This window comes from Oncorhynchus masou, chromosome 29 (assembly GCF_036934945.1).
Source record: "Oncorhynchus masou masou isolate Uvic2021 chromosome 29, UVic_Omas_1.1, whole genome shotgun sequence".
Lineage (NCBI taxonomy): Eukaryota > Metazoa > Chordata > Actinopteri > Salmoniformes > Salmonidae > Oncorhynchus > Oncorhynchus masou.
Genome location: NC_088240.1, coordinates 23,317,131 through 23,341,316, shown reverse-complemented (window position 1 = coordinate 23,341,316; position 24,186 = coordinate 23,317,131). Strand labels below are relative to the sequence as shown.

At 43.8% G+C, this 24,186-nt stretch overlaps 1 protein-coding gene across 5 annotated transcripts in view; it reads right to left on the bottom strand.

Annotated features, from left to right (window-relative positions):
* LOC135519211 (TSC22 domain family protein 1-like) overlaps positions 1-22,296 on the bottom strand; it is a 69,635-nt gene extending 47,339 nt beyond the window's left edge. For 4 of the 5 annotated variants that reach the window (XM_064944310.1, XM_064944312.1, XM_064944313.1 and 1 more), the window contains exon 1: positions 18,939-22,296. In XM_064944310.1, the coding sequence (XP_064800382.1) occupies positions 18,939-21,628 (2,690 nt within the window). In that variant the 5' untranslated portion in view covers positions 21,629-22,296. The remainder of the gene's footprint in view (positions 1-18,938) is intronic. The other variant, XM_064944311.1, reaches the window with a different exon arrangement.
* Between the last annotated feature and the right edge of the window lie 1,890 nt (positions 22,297-24,186).

Sequence of the window (24,186 nt, the reverse complement as noted above, 5' to 3'; positions counted from 1 at the left end):
GGGGCTGTTCAGCCGGTGACACAAGTAAGGGAAATTTAATTGTGCCTGCTCACTAGAGCAGCAGAGACACATGGGCCTTCACGCAAGGCAGCAGCATGCTCACAGAGACAGAGCGTTAGAGAGAGGGGGGTAGGGTAGGTTGAGGCAGACGGTGTGTGATGTGCAAAGTAATCTATTGCAAGTGTGTGTTCCTATGTGCACAAGTACATTCCTGGGTCCAGGACCAGACAGCGTATTGGTCACAGGAATTCCAGGTATGATTCAGCACATCACAGTGTTCAGAGAGCTAACAGACTAGTAGACGACCTCTATCAACACCATTCAATACTAATACCGGGAGAGACGGGGTCAGACAGAGGGGAAGAGTGAGGGACAGAGGGAAAGTGTGAGTGACTTAACCCTAAGTTTAATTCACAATGACTGAAGTTTAAATTAAACACTGCTCAAATTAGAAGTTACAATACAATGACGTCATACCCCTTCAAAGAGGTAGAAGGCCTAAAAGGAAGATCTGTGCCTGTTGAAAAAATGCCTAAAATGGCATCCCACATCTGCTTTATATAAAGATGGTTCCTCCGACCTATTGGTGAAGGAGGGTGTTATGCTATCTAAAGCTCTAAGGCCTCTGAGATGAAAGGTAGACTACAAACAGTCCATTATAACCTATTAGCAATTACTAGGCCAAGACATGCGCACATGCACCAATCCATCCCCTTTGCGGCTTGAATAACAACAGATATCATCAAAACAGAGAGAAATAAAGTCAGAAAGAAAAGGCACATCTGCACCTGGATCAGAGGCCACTCACGCAAGTTGCTGCTCTGCTGTGTTCTCTGGGCTGTGTAGTATGAGAGCAGAGAAGGAGAGAGATACACACGTACAGCAGCAGATTGCCAAATAATAAAATAGCACATTCGACAAACAGGTTGTTTCATGGACGCCTTTAGCCTAGCGTGTTTACTTGACAAACTCACCATAAAATCAAAGCACACGCATAATTGACTTGGCCAGAGTGCACACGAGACCCGAACACATTTTATAGAGTTCACATCAGAACTGAAAATGTGCTCCCGGTTTTACCCGATCCCGGCAAGCTGAAGCCCAGGCCTGGTCCGACATCACAGAAATGAGCCCGAACCCTATATATTTTTTAAAAGATTGCAAGAAAACAGTAGGCTATATTGATTTCAACTGGTGTTGAGAACAACGTGGCAGAGGCCGGCAGCAATAGAGTGTGGAAACGAGGAAACCATTGAGCCTAGAAAAAGCACAGAGGAAAACTCACCTTAGTTATGATCTACTGAATTATGAAAATATTGGAATGGTAGGCTGATGCAATTGAAGGCATGTATCAAATTTTTGCTTATGCGGAAACTCTTAGTCATATACAGCCGTTATACTTATTTAAAACAATAGTCGTGTGTGGTCACCTAGATTATAAATTCACCACTATTTTGATTGGGACAGCGCCAATCACGCTGCTTCTAGACAAGAGTGGGGGACTCGTCGACATAAATCAATCGATGTCGGATCTTTGTTTTCACTGAATCTCCGTTTGAATATTTGGTAACACTTCGGCTGCTGAAATGTTAGCTAAATTGAGGTGAGTGCTAATATCTTTATTCTAGTTTGCTCATATATTAGCTGATTAGAACATTTTGCTAGCATGTTATAAAAGTGGATTTTGCTCTTCACTCACGCAGTAGCCTGTCCTACTCCCAACCAAAACCTGTGACTTGTCTGAATCAAACAAAGTGATAATGTTTCACTGAATCTCTGTCTGTATATTTGGTTAATTGATCTCTGGCTGGACAAGTGGAAGTGGTAGTTCATTTATTAGTTCACTCATCAATCACTGATCATGCAACAATGTCGTCTAAATCAAGTGTATTATTTATCCATATTTTCCTATCGTCCCAATCCCACTGAAACCCAAAATTCGGATTCCTGTCTCACATGAAAATTCCTAACTTTATTCTGTTATCCATAGGTTGCATTATCAAAGCACGTCTCACCTATGCATGCCAAAATACCTCTACCTCTATTGCTGCCCCTTGAGCTTCAGTAGAGAATGCGTGATCAACAAATGGTATGAGTAGATATGGATTCTTAATTTTTTTTTTTTTTTTAAAGTTGGTCCCCGTTAAGATATCTTGATATTTAAACAATTTCTCTTCATCTCCATGTTATTCATGAGCTGATATGCTATCTGTATACTCAACTTGATTTTGTCAAATAGGAGATGTCATTCGTTGGAGGTTATCTAGAAAGCTTAGCAACTTTGGTCATTTTACTTTTGTTTGACTGCCGTTGAAAAGTTGATATGATTCGACAACGTCGAGAGAGCACCATGTCGAGAGAGCATTTCAGCAGTAGGCCTAGGCTGAATTGGGAAACATAACGCTCTGAATTTATGAACCGCCTGTTAAGCAATTCACAATGTTATTGCCGATCAAAGTTACTCTAACATGACTAAATATCCGTTTCACTTACTGTGCGATCTTTACATATTGCCGCAAACAAGACAGTCCCTGAGTTACATTGCCATCGTATTTTGGGAGAACCCCAAGTGATTGATTTGGATTTTAAAAGCTTTACAGTATTGCAACAGTACTTAGTTAATTTAGGCCTACACTGACTGCTAAATGGAACTAATACAGTCCAAGTATGTTGCCTGGGTTCCAACACTGGTAGCATAATAACAGAGAGCAACACATACGCTACATGAAGATACATATTCCAGAATTAATAGATCCCAACTAATACAACAAACATACCATCATTGTGTCGCTCTCCACCCTGTTGCTATTTATGACTAATCGCAATGTGTATACTGCTATGGTAGTCTAATAAGGAGGCCTATAATCAATGCTTGCAGACCATGACAAGTATTTTAGTATCCAATAAACCAGAGGGGAATAATTAGTATAAAGCCAGGGATCTAAACACAAGAGGTAGCTAACCACATACGTCAGCAAAATAAACTCAATACTGCTGTTCACACAGACCGCTGGGGTTGTGTAAGGACAGGACAAGACAGGCAGGGCAGGTGACAGTGAGACTGACTCTGCTGATGCCGTTTTGGCTTCCAGATCATGTTTCAGTCCTGCTGAAGCAGTCATTTATCTTGAAGCTCCAGGAACAGACACACACACGAGTGTTTTAACAATACAAGAATTTTAACGTCGATACAGATACCAAGTTTAGTATCACAATACTCAATACTATAAATAAATAAAATATATATATATATATATATATATATATATATATATATATTTTATTTCTATTTTATTTATATATATATTAGTGAGGGAAAAAAGTATTTGATCCCCTGCTGATTTTGTACATTTGCCCACTGACAAAGAAATGATCAGTCTATAATTTTAATGGTAGGGTTATTTGAACAGTGAGACAGAATAACAACAAAAAAATCATCCAGAAAAACAAGTCAAAAATGTTATAAATTGATTTGCATTTTAATGGAGGGAAATAAGTATTTGATTATGAACACACACTTAAAGGGAGTGCTACTAATCTCAGCTTGTTACCTGTATAAAAGACACCTGTCCACAGAAGCAATCAGATTCCAAACTCTCCACCATGGCCAAGACCAAAGAGCTCTCCAAGGGGGAGGAGTTGCAGTCTACTGCAGAGATGGCCTGCAAAGTAATGTCATACTTTCCAGGTCCATACCCAAACAGTTCAAACTACTAATTTTGAAAATTACTCTCCCCAGAAATAAGTCTCTCACTGTTGCCGCCTGCTACCAACCCCCCTCAGCTCCCAGCTCTGCCCTGGACACCATTTGTGAATTGATCGACCCCCATCTAGCTTCAGAGTTTGTACTGTTAGGTGACCTAAACTGGGATGTGCTTAACACCCCGGCAGTCCTACAATCTAAGCTAGATGCCCTCAATCTCACACAAATCATCAAGGAACCCACCAGGTACAACCCTAAATCTGGGGCACCCTCAAGGGCACCCTCATAGACGTCATCCTGACCAACTGGCCCTCCAAATACACCTCCGCTGTCTTCAACCAGGATCTCAGCGATCACTGCCTCATTGCCTGTATCCGCTACGGAGCCGCAGTCAAACGACCACCCCTCATCACTGTCAAACGCTCCCTAAAACACTTCTGTGAGCAGGCCTTTCTAATCGACCTGGCCCGGGTATCCTGGAAGGACATTGACCTCATCCCGTCAGTTGAGGATGCCTGGTCATTCTTTAAAAGTAACTTTCTCACCATTTTAGATAAGCATGCTTTGTTCAAAAAATGCAGAACTAAGAACAGATATAGCCCTTGGTTCACTCCAGACCTGACTGCCCTCGACCAGCACAAAAACATCCTGTGGCGGACTGCAATAGCATCGAAACGTCCCCTTGATATGCAACTGTTCAGGGAAGTCAGGAACCAATACACGCAGTCAGTCAGGAAAGCTAAGGCCAGCTTCTTCAGGCAGAAATTTGCATCCTGTAGCTCCAACTCCAAAAAGTTCTGGGACACTGAAGTCCATGGAGAACAAGAGAACCTCCTCCCAGCTGCCCACTGCATTGAGGCTAGGTAACACGGTCACCACCGATAAATCCATGATTATCGAAAACTTCAACAAGCATTTCTCAACGGCTGCAAAACCTGGAGCCGTACAAATCAGCTGGTCTTGACAATCTGGACCCTCTATTTCTGAAACTATCCGCCGCCATTGTCGCAACCCCTATTACCAGCCTGTTCAACCTCTTTCATATCGTCTGAGATCCCCAAGGATTGGAAAGCTGCCGCAGTCATCCACCTCTTCAAAGGGGGAGACACCCTGGACCCAAACTGCTACAGACCTATATCCATCCTGCCCTGCCTATTTAAGGTCTTTGAAAGCCAAGTCAACAAACAGGTCACTGACCATCTCGAATCCCACTGTACCTTCTCCTCTGTGCAATCTGGTTTCCGAGCCGGTCACGGGTGCACCTCAGCCACACTCAAGGTACTAAACGATATCATAACCGCCATTGATAAAAGACAGTACTGTGCAGCAGTCTTCATCGACCTTGCCAAGGCTTTCAACTCTGTCAATCACCATATTCTTATCGGTAGACTCAGTAGCCTCGGTTTTTCTGATGACTGCCTTGCCTGGTTCACCAACTACTTTGCAGACAGAGTTCCGTGTGTCAAATCGGAGGGCATGCTGTCCGGTCCTCTGGCAGTCTCCTAGGGGTGCCACTGGGTTCAATTCTCGGGCCCACTCTTTTCTCTGTATATATCAATGATGTTGCTCTTGCTGCGGGCGACTCCCTGATCCACCTCTACGCAGACGACACCATTCTATATACTTCCGGCCCATCCTTGGACACTGTGCTATCTAACCTCCAAACAAGCTTCAATGCCATAGAACACTCCTTCCGTGGCCTCCAACTGCTCTTAAAACACTAGTAAAACCAAATGAATGCTTTTCAACTGTTCGCTGCCTGCACCCGCACGCCTGACTAGCATCACCACCCTGGATGGTTCCGACTTTGAATATGTGGACATCTATAAGTACCTAGGTGTCTGGCTAGACTGTAAACTCTCCTTCCAGACTCATATCAAACATCTCCATTCTAAAATCAAATCTAGAGTCGGCTTGCTATTCCGCAACAAAGCCTCCTTCACTCACGCCGCCAAACTTAGCCTAGTAAAACTGACTATTCTACCGATCCTCGACTTCGGCGATGTCATCTACAAAATTGCTTCCAACACTACTGGATGCAGTTTATCACAGTGCCATCCGTTTTGTTACTAAAGCACCTTATACCACCCACCACTGCGACCTGTATGCTCTCGTCGGCTGACCCGCGCTACATATTCGTCGCCAGACCCACTGGCTCCAGGTCATCTACAAGTCCATGCTAGGTAAAGCTCCGTCTCAGTTCACTGGTCACGATGGCAACACCCACCCATAGCATGCGCTCCTGCAGGTGTATCTCACGGATCATCCCTAAAGCCAAACACCTCATTTGGCCGCCTTTCGTTCCAGTTCTCTGCTGCCTGTGACTGGAACGAATTGCAAAAATCGCTGAAGTTGGAGACTTCTCCCTCACCAACTTCAAAACATCTGCTATCTGAGCAGCTAACTGATCGCTGCAGCTGTTCATAGTCTATTTGTAAATAGCCCACCCATTTTTACCTACCTCATCCCCATACTGTTTTTATCTATTTACTTTTCTGCACTTTTGCACACAAATATCTCTACCTGTACATGGCCATCTGATCATGTATCACTCCAGTGTTAATCTGCAAAACTGTAATTATTCGCCTACCTCCTACCGCCTACCTCCTCATGCCTTTTGCACACAATGTATATAGACTCCCTTTTTTTCTACTGTGTTATTGACTTGTTAATTGTTTACTCCATGTGTAACTCTGTGTTGTCTGTTTGCACTGCTATGCTTTATCTTGGCCAGGTCGCAGTTGCAAATGAGAAATTGTTCTCAACTAGCCTACCAAGTTAAATAAAGGTGAAAAAATAAAATAAATGTGTAGGTCTACAATCTTGTCCCTGACAAGGCTGGAATGGGTTACAAGACCATCACCAAGCAGCTTGGTGAGAAGGTGACAACAGTTGGTGCGATTATTCGCAAATGGAAGAAACACAAAAGAACTGTCAATCTCCCTCGGCCTGGGGCTCCATGCAAGATCTCACCTCGTGGAGTTGCAATGATCATGAGAACGGTGAGGAATCCAGACAAACTCAGCTACTCTTGTGTTCAAACTTTGGGCATCTTTTGAGTTCAATATCATTATGTTTAAACCTTTGTCCTTTTTTGTTGTTGCCAAAAACAAAAGATGTCCTGATCTTTCTTACATCTCTCAGATAAAGGACAGACACTTCAGAACAAACATCCTTTTGTGGGGGGGGGGCGATCTGTTGATCCATGTAATGAATCGGTTATTCAAAATCCAATTTGTAAGTCGCTCTGGATAAGAGCGTCTGCCAAATGACTTAAATGTAAATGTAAAAATAGCACTAGACAGGGCTTAGACTGTAATGGGTTTTTAAGAAATTAATGAATTTTTGGCTATGGAATCTAGTTGAAACCAGACGGGGGGCAAAGGAAGTCAGTGAATGATTTTTGGTAGTGAGGAAGACAAAGTCTTGCCGTTGGTTCAGTCCAGAGCTATCTGAAGTCATACACAACAGAAATGCTGCCTTGGGCCAAAGGTGGATTCACAGACTTGGGCCCAGATTGGCAGTCTAAGTCAATTGAGAAATCTGTGTGCAAAACTAGTTAAAAAGCTAAATCAGACTATTACAGTTGAAGTTGGAAGTCTACATAAACTTAGTTGAAAGGTATTTGGCTAAGGTGTTTCACAATTTCTGACATTTAATCCTAGTAAAAAAAATCCCTGTCTTAGGTCAGTGAGGATCACCACTTTATTTTAAGAATGTGAAATGTCAGAATAATAGTAGAGTGATTTATTTCAGCTTTTATTTCTCTCATCACATTCCCAGTGGGTCACAAGTTCACATACACTCAATTAGTACTTGGTAGCATTGCTTTTAAATTGTTTAACTTGGGTCAAACGTTTCAGGTAGCCTTCCACAAGCTTCCCACAATAAGTTGGGTGAATTTTGGCCCATTCCTCCTGACAGAGTTGGTGTAACCGAGTCAGGTATGTAGGCCTCCTTGCTCTCACACACACACACACACACACACACCTTTTCAGTTCTGCCCACAATCCTTTCTATAGGATTGAGGTCAGGGCTTTGTGATGGCCACTCCAATACCTTTACTTTGTCGTCCTTGAGCCATTTCGCAACAACTTTGGAAGTATGCTTGGGGGTCATTGCCCATTTGAAAGACCCATTTGCGACCACGCTTTAACTTCCTGACTGATGTCTTGAGATGTTGCTTCAATATATCCACATCATTTTCCTTTCCTCATGATGCATCTATTTTGTGAAGTGCACCAGTCACTCCTGCAGCAAACAACCCCCACGACATGATGCTGCCTCCCCCGTGCTTCACAGTTGGGATGGTGTTCTTCGGCTTGCAAGCGTCCCCCTTTTTCCTCCAAACATAACGATGGCCATTATGGCCAAACAATTCTGTGTTTGTTTCATCAGACCAGAAAGTACGATCGTTGTCCACATGTGCAGTTGCAAACCATAGTCTGGCTTTGTTATGGCGGTTTTGGAGCAGTGGCTTCTTCCTTGCCGAGTGGCCTTTCAGGTTATGTCGATATAGGACTCGTTTTACTGTGGACAGATACTTTTGTACCCGTTTCCTCCAGAATCTTCATACGGTCCTTTGCTGTTTTTCTGGGATTGATTTGCCCTTTTCGCATCAAAGTACATTCATCTCTAGGAGACAGAATGAGTCTCCTTCCTGAGCGGTATGATGGCTGCTTGGTCCCATGGTTTAGTTTTAATGACTCCAACTTAAGGCTATGTAAACTTCCGTCTTCAACTGTGCATACATACACACATACTTCATGCTACAGTAGAAACGACACTATATAAAGAAAATAAGGCACTTACTTTGATAGGAACGCACACAAGTCCAAAGTTATTATTAGTAAGGAAAACAACAATGGAGGCAATGCGAGCACCAACCAGAAAATGTGCCAGTTCATGCAAGAATGAGTAAATGTCTGCATACTTGATGTGCGGAAGAAATGGGGAAGGGCTCTCCTCGAAGAGTGAAGTTCGTCCGGCTCAGTAAGGCCCCAAACAAATTGTCCGCAACACTGAAATGGGCTACGTCTATGTGAATGAATGAGGCAGAACAACCATCAATTCAAACTGTTAGAAAATACAACTTGTTAGAAAATAATTTGAAATTGACAAGTTGAAACATAGCCTATACATAATTAGCAGCCAGCGTGTGTTAACTTCTTGAAACTCCCCAACCCGGATCCGGGTTTGTGACTAAAGCCTCAGGCTCATTAGCATAACGCAACGTTAACGATTTCTGAAAATCGCAAATAAAATGAAAATAATGCGTCTGCTCTCAAGCTTAGCCTTTTCTTAACAACACTGTCATCTCAGATTTTCAAAATATGCTTTTGAACCATAGAAATTGACTAATTTGTGTAAGAGTATGCAAAGCTAGCATAGCATTTTGAGTAGCATTTAGCACGCAACATTTTCACAAAAACCAGATAACCAAATAAATAAAATCATTTACCTTTGAAGAGCTTCTGATGTTTTCAATGAGGAGACTCTCAGTTACATACCAAATGCGCAGTTTTTTCCTGAAAGCGTCTGTGTGTAGGAGAAATCGTTCCGTTTTCTACATTGCGTCTGGCTACCGAAAGCGAACCGAAAATTCAGTCACCTACAACGTAAAACTTTTCCGGATTAACTACATAATATCGACCGAAACATGGCAAACGTTGTTTGGAATCAATCCTCAAGGTGTTTTTTCACATATCTCTTCATTGATATGCAGTTCGTGGAAGCTTGCTTTCCTCTCTGTATCGCATGGAAAAATACTGGCAGGTGACTTTTGCGCACCAATTTCGGCGCAGGACACCGGGCGGACACCTGGTAAATGTGGTCTCTTATGGTCAATCTTCCAATGATCTGCCCACAAATACGTCACAATGCTGCAGACACCTTGGGGAAACGACAGAAAGGGTTGACTCACTCCTCTCGCATTCACAGCCATATAAGGAGACAATGGAAAACAGAGCCTCAAAAATCCTTGTCATTTCCTGGATGCCATCTCATCTTGGTTTTGCCTGAAGCTCACGTTCTAGGGCACGCACAGAGAATATCTTGGTATTTCTGGACACGTCAGAGTGTTTTCTTTCAAATGCTATCAATTATATGCATAGTCGAGCATCTTTTTGTGACAAAATATCTTGTTTTAAACGGGAACGTTCTTCATCCAAAAATGAAATAGCGCCCCCATAGATGTAAGAGGTTAACCTCTTGAAACTCTGGGGGCGCTATTTCATTTTTGGATGAAAAACGTTCCCGTTTTAAACAAGATATTTTGTCACAAAAAGATGCTCGACTATGCATATAATTGATAGCTTTGGAAAGAAAACATTGAATTTTCCAGAACTGCAAAGATATTGTCTGTGGGTGCCCTAGAACGGGAGCTACAGGCAAAACCAAGATGAAACGGCAACCAGGAAACCAGCAGGATTTTTGAGGCTCCGTTTTCCATTGTCTCCTTATATGGCTGTGAATGCGAGAGGAATGAGCCTGCCCTATCTATCGTTTCCCCAAGGTGTCTGCAGCATTGTGACGTATTTGTAGGCATATCATTGGAAGATTGACCATAAGAAACTACATTTTCCAGGTGTCCGCCCGGTGTCCTCCGTCGAAATTGGTGCGTCTTTTTCAGCTGCTGGTATTTTTCCATGCGATTCTGAGGGGAAAGCAGGCTTCCACGAACTGCATATCAATGAAGAGATATGTGAAAAAACACCTTGAGGATTGATTCTAAACAACGTTTGCCATGTTTCGGTCGATGGAGTTAATTCGGAAAAAGTATGACGTTTTGGTGACTGAATTTTCGGTTCGTTTCGGTAGCCAAATGTGATGTACAAAACGGAGCGATTTCTCCTACACAAAGATTCTTTCAGGAAAAACTGAACATTTGCTATGTAACTGAGAGTCTCCTCATTGAAAACATCCGAAGTTATTCAAAGGTAAATGATTTTATTTGAATGCTTTTCTTGTTTTTGTGAAAATGTTGCCTGCTGAATGCTAGGCTTAATGCTATGCTAGCTATCAATACTCTTACACAAATGCTTGAAAAGCATATTTTGAAAATCTGAGATGACAGTGTTAACAAAAGGCTACGCTTGTGAGCCAATATATTTATTTCATTTCATTTGCGATTGTCATGAATAGTTAATAACCTGTTAAGACTCGGGACAATTACTGCCCCCTTCGGATGAATTGCCTGCCCATAGTAAACTGAAGAAAAAAAATCTGTCCAAAATTGCTAATATATGCATATAATAATTATTATTGAATAGAAAACACTCTAAAGCTTCTAAAACCGTTTGAATTATGTCTGTATGTATAGCAGAACTCACAGGGCAGCCAATCTCCCAAACTATTTTTCTCATCAGGAAAGTTGGGCCAACTTTGACGTCATCGCCCCCACCCTTCCCAACCAGCTATGGATCTGGGATCAGGTTCTGTGTCTTCCGCGAGATGTCTTCTTCCAATAGAGCATTTCATTGTGCAAATCCCACGAGCTTTGACCCTTTGGCAGGCAAAATACTGGGTGTCGCGAGAAAATAGATGCGCGTTCGTACACAGTCATTCCTCCGTTCCAGATTGTCTGAGAGGAGTTGCTTGTGTCCGGTCGAATCGCCAATCGTTTTGTACGTTAATAACATCCTAAAGCTTGATTCTGCACTTAGTTTGACCAGTTTAGTCGACATATATGTAATTTTGAAGTTTTGATGCGCAACTATTCGGGACCAGAAGTCATTTTGGATGCATTTCAGCTGAAACTGTTAGCATATGCTAATACAAAGACACACGACTTGAAACCAAACGATGTATTGGGTAAGTATGACTCCTTCCACTACATTCTGATTGAAGACCATCAAAGGTAAGGGAATATTTATGTTGTAATTTTGTATTTCTGTTGACTCCAACATAGCGGAGAAATATTGCTTACGTCTGAGCGCCGCCTCAGATTGCCTTGTGAACGAATTCTGTAACGTTAAAAATAAATGTAACACAGCGGTTGCATTAAGAAGCAGTGTATATTTCTAACGTTGCGTTATGCTAATGAGCTTGAGGCTATGATTACGCTCCCGGATACGGGATTGCTCGACGCTAGAGGTTAAACAACTCATGCTGGGACGACCGTTAGAGATATTTGGAACTCACATATGACACGGTTAAACTACTATCATATTTACCTTGAATGTGTGTATTTTGAAGTACAGGCTACATTTGGCCTTTATATTTGCCAAATTGAATGTTCTTTTTAATATAACTCTGATTTTGTTGGACATAATAATAAAAACCTCACCAATAATAAATAAATAAATATTTTTATTTTTAAATCGAGCAATGGCATATATATATATATATATATATATTAGGGCTGTTGCCGACTAAAGAAAATCTGGGTCGACAGAGTATTCTCTTGACCAATAGATTGGTCAAGTTTTATGAGGTGTCCAAACTTTTGACTGGTTCTGTATATAGACACATCCTGTTTTTTAATCAAATCAACTATATGCAGTGACGAAAAGAATGAGTGTTTGATTAAATAAGACATACAAATGACTAGAGGGGGTCCGATCGCAATTTATTAGATTGAGCTGGGCTCAGACTTGCTGCACTGTGTTAAAATGACAGCGAGTCACTTTGTGACGAGCACCCGTTGTCTCACTCACTCCTCCCTGCTGCAGCGGCCACCGCAAAACATCAGTGTTTATCACGCTGTCCGAGTTACTGAAGCTGCAACATAATAACTGCCATTTCTGACTGAAAGGTTCCGTTACCAAAAACCCTCATTTGTTTAGGAAAAACATTCCCTAATTCCCTCAACCCTTGCTCTCTTTACGTGACATGTATGCATCGCATGCACATCACCAATAGGGCCTGACCTACAGTGGGGCAAGAAAGTATTTAGTCAGCCACCAATTGTGCAAGACCTCCCACTTAAAACGATGAGAGGCCTGTAATTTTCATCATCGGTGCACTTCAACTATGACAGACAAAATTCGGGGGGGGGGGGAATCCAGAAAATCACATTGTAGGATTTTTTATGAGTTTATTTGCAAATTATGGTGGAAAATATGTATTTGGTTAATAAAAAAAGTCTCTCAATACTTTGTCATTGCCAACAAAGGGTATATAACAGAGGTCAAACGTTTTCTCTAAGTCTTCACACTGTTTTCACACACTGTTGCTGGTATTTTGGCCCATTCCTCCATGCAGATCTTCTCTAGAGCAGTTATGTTTTGGGGCTGTTGCTGGGCAACACGGACTTTCAACTCCCTCCAAAGATTTTCTATGGGGTTGAGATCTGGAGACTGGCTAGGCCAATCCAAGACCTTGAAATGCTTCTTACGAAGCCACTTCTTCGTTGCCCGGGCGGTGTGTTTGGGATCATTGTCATGCTGAAAGACCCAGCCACGTTTCATCTTCAATACCCTTGCTGATGGAAGGAGGTTCTCACTCAAAATCTCACGATACATGGCCCCATTCATTCTTTCCTTTACACGGATCAGTCGTCCTGGTCCCTTTGCAGAAAAACAGCCCCAAAGCATGATGTTTCCACCCCCATGCTTCACAGTGGGTATGGTGTTCTTTGGATGCAACTCAGCATTCTTTGTCCTCCAAACACGACGAGTTGAGTTTTTACCAAAAAGTTATATTTTGGATTCATCTGACCATATGACATTCTGGATCATCCAAATGCTCTCAAGCAAACTTCAGACGGGCCCGGACATGTACTGGCTTAAGTAGGGGGACACGTCTGGCACTGCAGGATTTGAGTCCCTGGCGGCGTAGTGTGTTACTGATGGTAGGCTTTGTTACTTTGGTCCTAGCACTCCGTAGGTCATTCACTAGGTTCCACTGTGCGGTTCTGGGATTTTTGCTCACCGTTCTTGTGATCATTTTGACCCCGCGGGGTGAGATCTCGCGTGGAGCCCCAGATCAAGGGAGATTATCAGTGGTCTTGTATGTCTTCCATTTCCTAATAATTGCTCCCACAGTTGATTTCTTCAAACCAAGCTGCTTACCTATGCAGATTCAGTCTTCCCAGCCTGGTGCAGGTCTACAATTTTGTTTCTGGTGTCCTTTGACAGCTCTTTGGTCTTGGCCATAGTGGAGTTTGGAGTGTGACTGCTTGAGGTTGTGGACAGGTGACTTTTATACTGATAACAAGTTCAAACGGGTGCCATTAATACAGGTATCGAGTGGAGGACAGAGGAGCCTCTTAAAGAAGAAGTTACAGGTCTGTGAGAGCCAGAAATCTTGATTGTTTGTAGGTGACCAAATACTTTTTTTCCACCATAATTTGCAAATAAATTCATTAAAAATCCTACAATGTGAATTTCTGGATTTTTTTCCTCATTTTGTCTGTCATAATTGAAGTGTACCTATGATGAAAATTACAGGCCTCTCATCTTTTTAAGTGGGAGAACTTGCACAATTGGTGGCTGACTAAATACTTCACAGATTAAACGGTAAACCGAATTCCTCTCATCATCTCTTCCTTCCTCAGGCTTCTTTTTCTACTTCTTTGGACTTTACATGGCAGTTGGCAACCAACTTTACGGTGCATTACTACAACCGACTGGAGTGTGGACGTCAGTTCATCTTTCAATCACCCATGTGGGTATATTCTCCTAAACACCAATGAAGAGCTGGCCTGGGGGTATTTGACCTTAAAAACCAATGAGGAGATAAAAGGTTGGACTTGCAGCGCATTGAGTGTCACAAATAGAACCCATTTCTATTGTAACAACATTGTAACAAAATTACAATTCACTGTGAGAGGTTTTTATCAGTGTCCAACAGAGTTAGGGCCGTAAAAAAAAAAAAATTAAAACAACGAGAATTATTGGCAAGGGACGAGTGCAGTGGGTACTTATAGGGGTTGCAACCAAAGATGCTAACGTGATGAAACCTTGGGCCTGTGTGTTTTGGGATGAAACTAAAACAGAAAATTATGTCAGCAATAGGACTCAATATACTTTGCATTTGAGGGCTGGAAAAAAATCTGACCACTGTCAGCATTACAAGGACGAAAGGGAAAACGATGGAAGGCATGATGTCAATTAGCCTAGTACAATAGAGACCCAAATTTAGAAGGCAGAAAGCGGTCATTAGTTATCCTTCTCCAAACACTAACACCTAGATCATACTGACAGCGTCGTTGGGCAAAATGGAAACAGCATTCACCTTTTGCTAACATTTCTGTCAAGCTGTCAACGCATACAGTTTGATGCACACGTTCGATAAAACCAACATATGCACCACACAGAACGCACTGCAACTCCCTCTGCGACGCAATGCTGCAAGGCAAACGCAGCGTTCCACTGGAAACAAATGTACTTCTGGTGTACCAAAACGCAATGCCCGAGGCGTAACACCCTGATTGAGTGTGCAGCCTAGCCGTGTGTGTAATGAGGGGTTAACACGGAGTAAGCATTCATTAATTCCTGCGCTGATGAACTCTCTGACAGTGGAGCTGCCTGGGCAGTATAGGAGTGTCACTGACACAGCTACTCAACATCATCTTAATGACATCTGCTACAGCACGCTCTGTCAGGTACTGAGAAAATTAGGTCTATACATCTACATGTCACAAACATCTCCATTCCATTTGCATAACATTTAAATTGTACTTCTCACATATTAATAGATTATCCTTTGGTGGCTAAGGCTCAACTCAAAACAAGTCAATGTAAAGTTCTTCATACAAAAAGGTAAACTGCTGACTAGGAGGCTAATTCACCAAGATGATCTGCTCATTTGTGAAGGGCTTTGTGTTGCGAGAAGACTGTAATCCACATTACCCTCCTAGATTATACATTCCTCAGAGTACACCATCATGTGACAACAGTAGCCATCCCTCAGCTCCAATATCGCTACAGCTGTGGAGGTGAGCCGTGGCCCAGGGGTTTCCAAGGGGCAAAGACCGCCATATGAACACGTCTAGCTGGCTGTAGAATAATTCAAAATGAGAAATAAAATCAGTTCTTGTTGATCCATATCCCTGGTTCACTACACTTTGTCTAAAACATGCTCTACACGTAGGATTTAAGATCATATGGTGGCAGCATATTCCAACACCATCACATAAGTTCTAGACAAAAGAGGTTAGTAACCTAAACACTTAACTTTCTGCTGCAAAGGCAAGCATTTAAAATTCCTTCCCCAATGACCTCAAATACTGATTTCTAAACATATTAAAGACTGAAATTCCATTGGCTTTCCCTCCCATTCATAGCACTGCCAACGTGTTACATCCATCTCAACAATTGAACCATTTATTCTTCAGCATAACATAAGTGTTCTATAGTAATGCTGCATCCACCTGCATTATCCTACCTCTAGGCCGGTGTCTGATCAATACATGTGTATGGGCACTAAACCCCCTTTCCAGTAGAATAAGAAAGTGCTGAGAGTGTGTAGGGCAATCCACCCTCTCTATTTTCCCCCTGCTAATCAGCACAGATCAGAAAAGGTGAAAACAATATGGTAGAAGTAGAAACACTGCTCTGCGCAGCAGACAAGGATGGATCAATCGGTCTGTCAAAAGCTGACATGACTTGGGCAGTGTGTGTGTGTGTACACTAGAGGTCAACTGATTATGATTTTTCAACGCCGATACCGATTATTGGAGGACACCAAAAAAAGCTGATACCGATTAAAATCGGCCTATTTTTTTATTTTTATTTTTTATTTGTAATAATGACAATTACAACAATACTGAATGAACACTTTTAGTTTAACATAATACATCAATAAAATCAATTTAGCCTCAAGTAAGCAATCAAACACATTCAATTTGGTTTAAATAATGCAAAAACAAAGTGTTGGAGAAGAAAGTAAAAATGCAATATGTGCCATGTAAAAAAAGCTAACGTTTAAGTTCCTTGTTCAGACCATGAGAACATTTGAAAGCTGTTGGTTCCCTTTTAACATGAGTCTTCAATATTCCCGGGTAAGACGTTTTAGGTTGTAGTTATTATAGGACTATTTATCTCTATACAATTTGTATTTCATATACCTTTGACTATTGGATGTTGTTATAGGCATTTTAGTATTGCCAGTGTAACAGTATAGCTTCCATCCCTCTCCTCACACCTACCTGGGCTCGAACAAGGAACACATCGGCAAAAGTTACCTGCAAAGAATCGTTACCCATCACTCCACAAAAGCCGTGGCCCTTGCAGAGCAAGGGGAACAACCACTTCAAGGTCTCGGAGCGAGTGACGTCACCGATTGAAACGATATTAGCACGCACACCGCTAACTAGCTCGGGAGTTGAAAGGCTTGAAGTCACAAACAGCTCAATGATTGAAGCACAGCGAAGAGCTGCTGGCAAACGCATGAAAGTGCTGTTTGAATTAATGCTTACGAGCCTGCTGCTGCCTAACACCGCTCAGTCAGACTGCTCTATCAAATATCAAATCATAGACTTAAACATAATAACACACAGAAACACGAGCCTTAGGTCATTAATATGGGCAAATTCAGAAAATATCATTTCAAAAACAAAACTTTTATTCTTTCAATGAAATGCGGAACCGTTCCGTATTTTATCTAACGGGTGGCATCCATAAGTCTAAATATTCCTGTTACATTGCACAACCTTCAATGTTAGGTCATAATTATGTAAAATTCTGCCAAATTAGTTCTCAACGATCCAGGCGGCCCAAACTGTTGCATATACCCTAACTCTGCGTGCAATGAAAGCAAGTGACACAATTTCCCTAGTTTAATATTGCCTGCTAACCTGGATTTCTTTTAACGAAATAGGCAGGTTTAATAAAATATACTTCTGGGTATTGAATTTAAGAAAGGCATTGATGTTTATGGTTAGGTACATTTGTGCAAAGATTTGTGCTTTTTTCGCAAATGCGCTTTTGTTAAATCATCCCATTTGGCTGTCTTTGTTAGGAATAAATAGTCTTCACACAGTTCGCAACGAGCCAGACGGCCCAAATTGCTGCATATACCCTGACTCTGTTGCACAGAAAGCAAGAGAAGTGACACAATTTCCCCAGTTAAAAGAAATTCATGTTAGCAGGCAATATTAACTAAAAATGCAGTTTTAAAAATATATACTACTGTATTGATTTTAAGAAAGGCGTTGATGTTTATGGTTAGGTACACATTGGTGCAACGACAGTGCTTTTTTCGTGAGTGCTCTTGTTAAATCACCTGTTTGGCAAAGTAGGCTATGATTCAATGATAAATTAACAGGCAACGCATCAATTGTATGCAACGCAGAACAAGCTAGATAAACTAGTAATATCAACCATGTGTAGTTAACTAGTGATTATGTTAAGATTGATTTTTTATTTTTTATAAGCGAGTACTTTTTTAGGATAGAGTGGTCTGCTCTGCACGCAGGTGGCAGTAGCAAGCGCAAGCAGGTCTAGATCATTTGATGGAAAATTCTGTCCCCCCTAGCGATGGACGTTAGTCCTGCTTCAGAAGCGGCATTCCTTAACAGACAGGTAAAATGCCCATTCAGTTGCGCTTCAAAACTATCTCCAGACAAGGTTTCATGTCGGCATTTAAAAATAAGTAGTGTACCCTTAAGGACAAATAAACCCTTGAAAGCGCCTCGGCTACAGCATATGACTGCCCGGCCATAGCGGTCATACATACCTAATAGGACCATTATTCTGCTTTGAAGTGGATTTTTTTTAAACAGAAAAACAATTTGTAGTTTAAATATCAAGCTAAAATCCCTAGTCTGTGTTTTAAAATGCAGTCTAAAGTATACAAAATGTCACTTCCAGCTGAGCACTGCCCTGTCTAGTGTCTAAGGAGTAGCATAGAGCGCTCTCAGACAGTGAGAGCGCACACATGGTTGTGTCTGCCATCTCACATACACACACTGTCTGGCATCCCACTCACCCACACAGTGCTGCCGTGGCGACCTGGATTCACCCAATCCAAACAATTCCTAACCACCACCAGGCACTCAGACTCCACTAGGAAGAACTCCCCCCGCATGCAAGGTCATGTCCAGGACACTGTGTTTTAAGGCAAATGCTGACTAAACAATTAATGGTCTAAATGTCATTCAGCACATCAGATACAACATTATGGAAGGAATGTTAAAAGCAGCATGCTGAAGGGAAAAAGAGACAACATGGGACAACCTCTTTAGTGATGTCTATCAGCTGGCCTACTAGTGTAGGAGATACTGTCACTTTTATACCCCAATATCAATCAATCGATCAAAAACATATAAAGGCACTGATTTGGGACTCACCCATCATCGTCTCCATCCACGGCTTTGAAGAGTCCGGCAGAGGAGGTTAAGGCACTGACGGCCGTGGCGGCGGCTGCGTTACTTTCAGTCCCCAGGCCTGTGCCTGCCGCAGTACCACCCTCCCCAGCCAGCTTGGCCATGGTCTGGGCCAGCAGGGCAGACTGGTCCTGGAAGAGCAGGCGCTGGGCATCCTCCAGCTGAGTGGTGGTGAAGGATGGCAGGCTGGCGTACAGGGCACTGGCTTGGGAAGCCACAGCCTGGGTGTGGGCCTGGGCACTGCTGAAGTCCTGGGGCATGCTGACCCCGGATGGCTGCGCCTGTGGGTGAGACTGGGCCAGACCACTGCCGTTTTGGGGCTGGGAGTCACTCTGTGGGTTAGGAGGAAGCACATTGGAGACTAGACAGCCCTGGTTAGGGAGGGCAGTGTTAGACAGCTGGGTGGCAAGTCCTTGGGCTTTGCTTGGGAATGACTGCTGTTGTTGCTGATGTTGGTGGTCCAGGGGGAGAGAGTGTCCTTGTGGCTGCTGCCCAAACCCAGTCACTCCTCCTGGGCCCATCTGAGGCATTAACCCCCCTCCTGCAACAGAGGCCTGGATTGAGGTCTGCTGGGGCTGCTGTTGGACGAGACCCTGGGGTTGGAGCTGGGGCATGGAGCCAACCACCTGCTGCTGCAAGACTCCCATCATCTGCCCGGATCCAGGCAGGGCCTGTGGGACAGCAGGTTGGGGTAAGCCTGCCTTGGGCTGGGGGTAGTCTGGAGGCATGCCCCCTCCCTGGCTCAGCCTGTGCACCGGGGCTACCTGGGGAGTCTCAGAAGGCTGCTGTGTAAGAGCATAGCCCATCTGCTTCTGGAGCACCCCCACTAGGCTCGGAGCTGAGCCAGGAGCCGGGATGGAGGCTGCCTGGGCATAGGTGAGCGGCTGCTGGGGCATAGGAGTGGTTTGGTGGCCTATGGTGGTCTGGAGGCCCACCATGTTGATGGGGGCAGGCTGGTGAACGCTGGCAGGGACTGAGGGAGCCACGGTGGGCAGCAGATGAGACTGAGACACCACCATGGGGAAACCTGGGCGGGAGGTCTGGAAGGACGGAGGGGGGTTGGAGTAGTCCTGGTAATGAGGGTGGGGCTGGAGTAATGGGGGGCCTCCAGCATCTCCACTTCCCACACTCTCTGTGTAGTGACTCAGTGTGCTGACTGTGCTGCTCACTGAACTCCCACTGGTGTTCTCCCTCTCTGACCCCACTTTCACACACTCAGGCCCACACGGCCGCATGCTGTCCACAACCCGGCCACTAGGGGCAGTAGCCTCAGAGGACAAGGGGGCAGGGGCCGAAGCTGGGGTATCCTTGTCATAGTACTCAGCACATGTCCATCTGCCCTTTTTAAATGGCTCTGAGCTGGAGTCAAGCTTGACCACTCTGAAACGGGAGCTAGTGGTGGCAGGAGCTGGGGTTGGGGGGGGCTGGGAGGAGGGGACTGAGGCGAGAGCCATGCCCGAGGAGCTCATCCCTGGCTGAGGTATGGCAGCTCCTCCACCCTGTGTGCCACTGGAGGGCCCCAACACCACAGAGCCACTGGCAGCAGCAGAAATCATAGTGATGCTCGAGTTCACAGTTGCAGAGCTTTGGTTTTGGATCAGATTGACATTGGGGTTGCCAAAGTTACTCCCCATCAAACCTCCAACCCTCCCAACGCAACTCATTACACTAGGGGGGAAGCCACCACCACTGCTGCTAGCGCTGGTGCTAACACCTCCCATCACAGATACATTGGAAGAGCTGTACATATTCACATTACAAACATTGCTGGTCAGGGGATTAGCTATGCTAACAGTAGCTACTGCAGCAGAGCTGTGCATTCCAGGGAGAGAGACAGCTGCTACAGGCTGAGTAGCAACACTGACAGAACCCACTGAAACATTCTCCAGAGGTACCTCGATGGTAGAAGGCATCTTTAGGGAACCCCCAGACCCTCCAGAGGTGGGAGTAAAGTGGGGGTCAGAGGAAGGAGGCTGAGCCAGGGCCTGCTGAGGGTGATTATGTTGCCTCTGGTGATGGTAGTGGTGCACATTTCCGTTCACCATCCCTCCGTGCTGGGGACCCTGGGGCAAGGAGTGGGTGGGCTGGTTGGGGGAGATAGCCCCAGGGGTGTCCGCCTCATGAAAGTTATTCAGTGTCTCCTCTGAGGAGCTCCTTGCGCCCCCAGCCATGTCATTGGCCCTGGAGAGGGAGACATCCATGATCTCTGAAGAGGACAGATCCTCTGTATGAGACTCATCCAGATCATCATAGCTCTCTGTGTCCTCCGCTATGCTGTTGTTGGTGCTCACAGAGATCTGTGCTGGAGTCACGCTGGTGATCTGGAAGCCACTCTTCTTCTTCATCATTATCTGAGACCCAGAGGAGAGAGCCTGGGCCTGTGGCTGGGAGTGCAGGTTAAGGCTGTGGGGAGGGTGCTGAGGCCCAGGGGAGGATGATCCAACAGGAGGTTGAGACTGCATCAATAGGGGGGATTGGTAGTCTTCAGTGGGAACGTGGCATTTGCTAACAACTGAACTCGTCGGTGTTGACAACGTGGGAACACTCCCGGCGCCGGTGTTAATGTTGCTAACATTACCCCTTCTAGGAAAATTCGCCGGGTGCGCCATCTTTCTGACGCTGCCAGAGTCTCCTGCAGAATGAGGATGGTGCATTTTGAAAGATTCCAGGGGATAACGTTACACTTCGTTAGGGCAGCCGTTTTGACAAAAACTGATATTTAACAATAACTTAATATCAACCGACAATAAATAAATCTGTTTTAAAGACAAGGTTCAAACATTTAGCTTTTTGGGATTTTTAAACGTCTTCCCTCGTGACGGAAAATGCTCGCGTTTGACAATCAGTTGACGAGCCAAAATGCTAACAAGCTAACTAGCTTGTTAGCTAGTCTAACATAAGCTTATGGGCTTGCTAGCCAGTTAAGGACGCATATGTTCTCACATACAAGCCAGCATTTCGTCGTTGTACTATATTATCTCAATAGGTAAATTGTTATAATTGATACATTCTTATAACACAAACTGAGTAAGCAGTAAGCATCCAAAGCGAGAGCTGATACAGAAGTGCAACGTTAGCTCCATCACTATCCACACACTGTGGTGAGTTGCATTATTGAATTTCTCAGAAGCAAAAAATGAAAACAAGCAATCCTTTACCGATATAAGGTTGTCCTTGGGATAATATATCCACTTAATTCTCTCGCAAAACGGGTTAATCCATTCCGAAAAGTCTTTGTTATAGCTAACGTTAGCTAGTCCAATGTTTGCTGTATCACTCCCTCTTCCAAAAGCTATTCACAGCCAGTCCGCCTTCTTGTTCTTGCACTGTGGCTCGAACCGTTGAAGTGTGACGAGACCGATGGGAGGAGGGTTTCCACTAGTTACCACAGCCACAGAGTGAAAATTGTCTATATCGTAAGAATTCGTGAAAACAAAAATGCTTTTTGGTCTTGACATAAGGTTAGGGTTAGGCATAATATTAGCAGTGTAGTTTCGGTTGAGGTTAGGTTTAAAATATGATAATACTTGTCAGAAATGGGCGGGGTTTATGAATGTGTGGCTGTGGTAACTAGTGACGACGGGGGAGGAGAGAACTTGCTAACATGGCGACCACGCATGCTCTATTGATGCCCAGACGAGTCAGACAAAAAGCAGTCTGGAGAGAAGAGGCTGAGAGAACAACAGGGGAGAGGCAGGCAACGGACAAAAAATAGTTTCAGACTCATACAGAATATTCCCATTCCTTTACCCTTGTCCAACCCAACTGGATAAAATCATAAATGCTTGCAGCTTGTCATGATTTTAAATAGGCTTATGAGAGATGGATAGGGAAATGTGTTATGGGTGTCATAATGCCAATCACATTATTTTCATAAACAGTAGACAAGACTATCAACATGGTGCGATAAATCACTCAAAAAAAATGTACATTCCATCAGCCATATTGTAATGTTTTCGTAGGGCATCAGAGTTCTGTTTTACCTTTAACTTCTAACAAAAACAACAAAAGGAAATGTTTTGGTCTGAACAAAACTTTAACAACACAAACAACAAGATCAGTTGTGTGTTTTTACTGTGAAACAAAAGGCATGCAGACAGAATATTCTGCAGACAGAATGGAGCCGGCCAGACATGTTCACTGCACTGACGATTATTCTACATGCATGTATTGTGAGAGTGTGTTTATTGTGGTGGGTACTCCAGGTCAGTAACCCCTCCCGTTGCCACGAAGTCTGTTCTGGATGTGTGTGTGTACCTCCACCTCCCTGTATTCTGGTGCCTTCTGTTTTATCACTGTTGGCTGCCATCGAGACCAGACCCACCTGTTGTTGTGAATGTCTTAGTGAATAACAGCAGATAGTCTGGTACCATCTGAATGTGCTTTGTTTGGCCAACTTCTCTGACTATCGTTGTCATGACATACTCCTCTCTCCTATTCTCTCTTCTCCTCTCATTCTATTTCCTCTCACCTCCTCCCATCCTTGAGTCATTTGCTCAGTCACAGCCACCAGATAGTTAATTAAAACACCAGGAGGCCCTCAGGACTGTTACACTCAGGTGGGACGCTGTATGAGAGGAGTTAGGGAGAGAGAGAGAGATGTGTTTGTGGAGAGGACAGAGGAAGATTAAGTAAGTGAATGAAATAGAAATAATCAGAGAGAGGGGCTATGGGGGAGATAGACAGTACAGAGAGGGAGCATTAGACGATTGAATTGAGAGAGAGCGAATGAGAGCATGTGCCCATTGTGGGTGACTGGCAGGCAGACAGGCAGCAGCAGGCTGTGACCAGACCGTGCAGGCAGACAGATTGTGCTCATCCATACAAATGACGGAGGGAGAGAGAGCCAGCGAGAGGCGAGCGCAATGTAAGCGTCTGGTACAGTCAGCAGCTTTAAATCACTCTGGCACTCCACAACAAAACACACTGAGCACTATTGTCCTGCCCTAACAATAATGCTCAATTTATACACCCGGCACGACTGTCATTTTGTAAACACTAATTTCTTTGATGGGAATGACAAAAAAAATCTTTCCCTCCTCGTCTTCAGTTTTTATGTCCAGCGGCGCTCGTCACTTCCTCTTGAACTCTCAATGAGGGAGAGCTCGGTTAGTTGTTTTGGAAAGTTTGTAGTTTTGGAAAGTTTTGAAAGTCTATTGGAAAAGTTTGGTTACTAGCTATCTACCTTTTGAATTTGGATCCCACGCTGCAG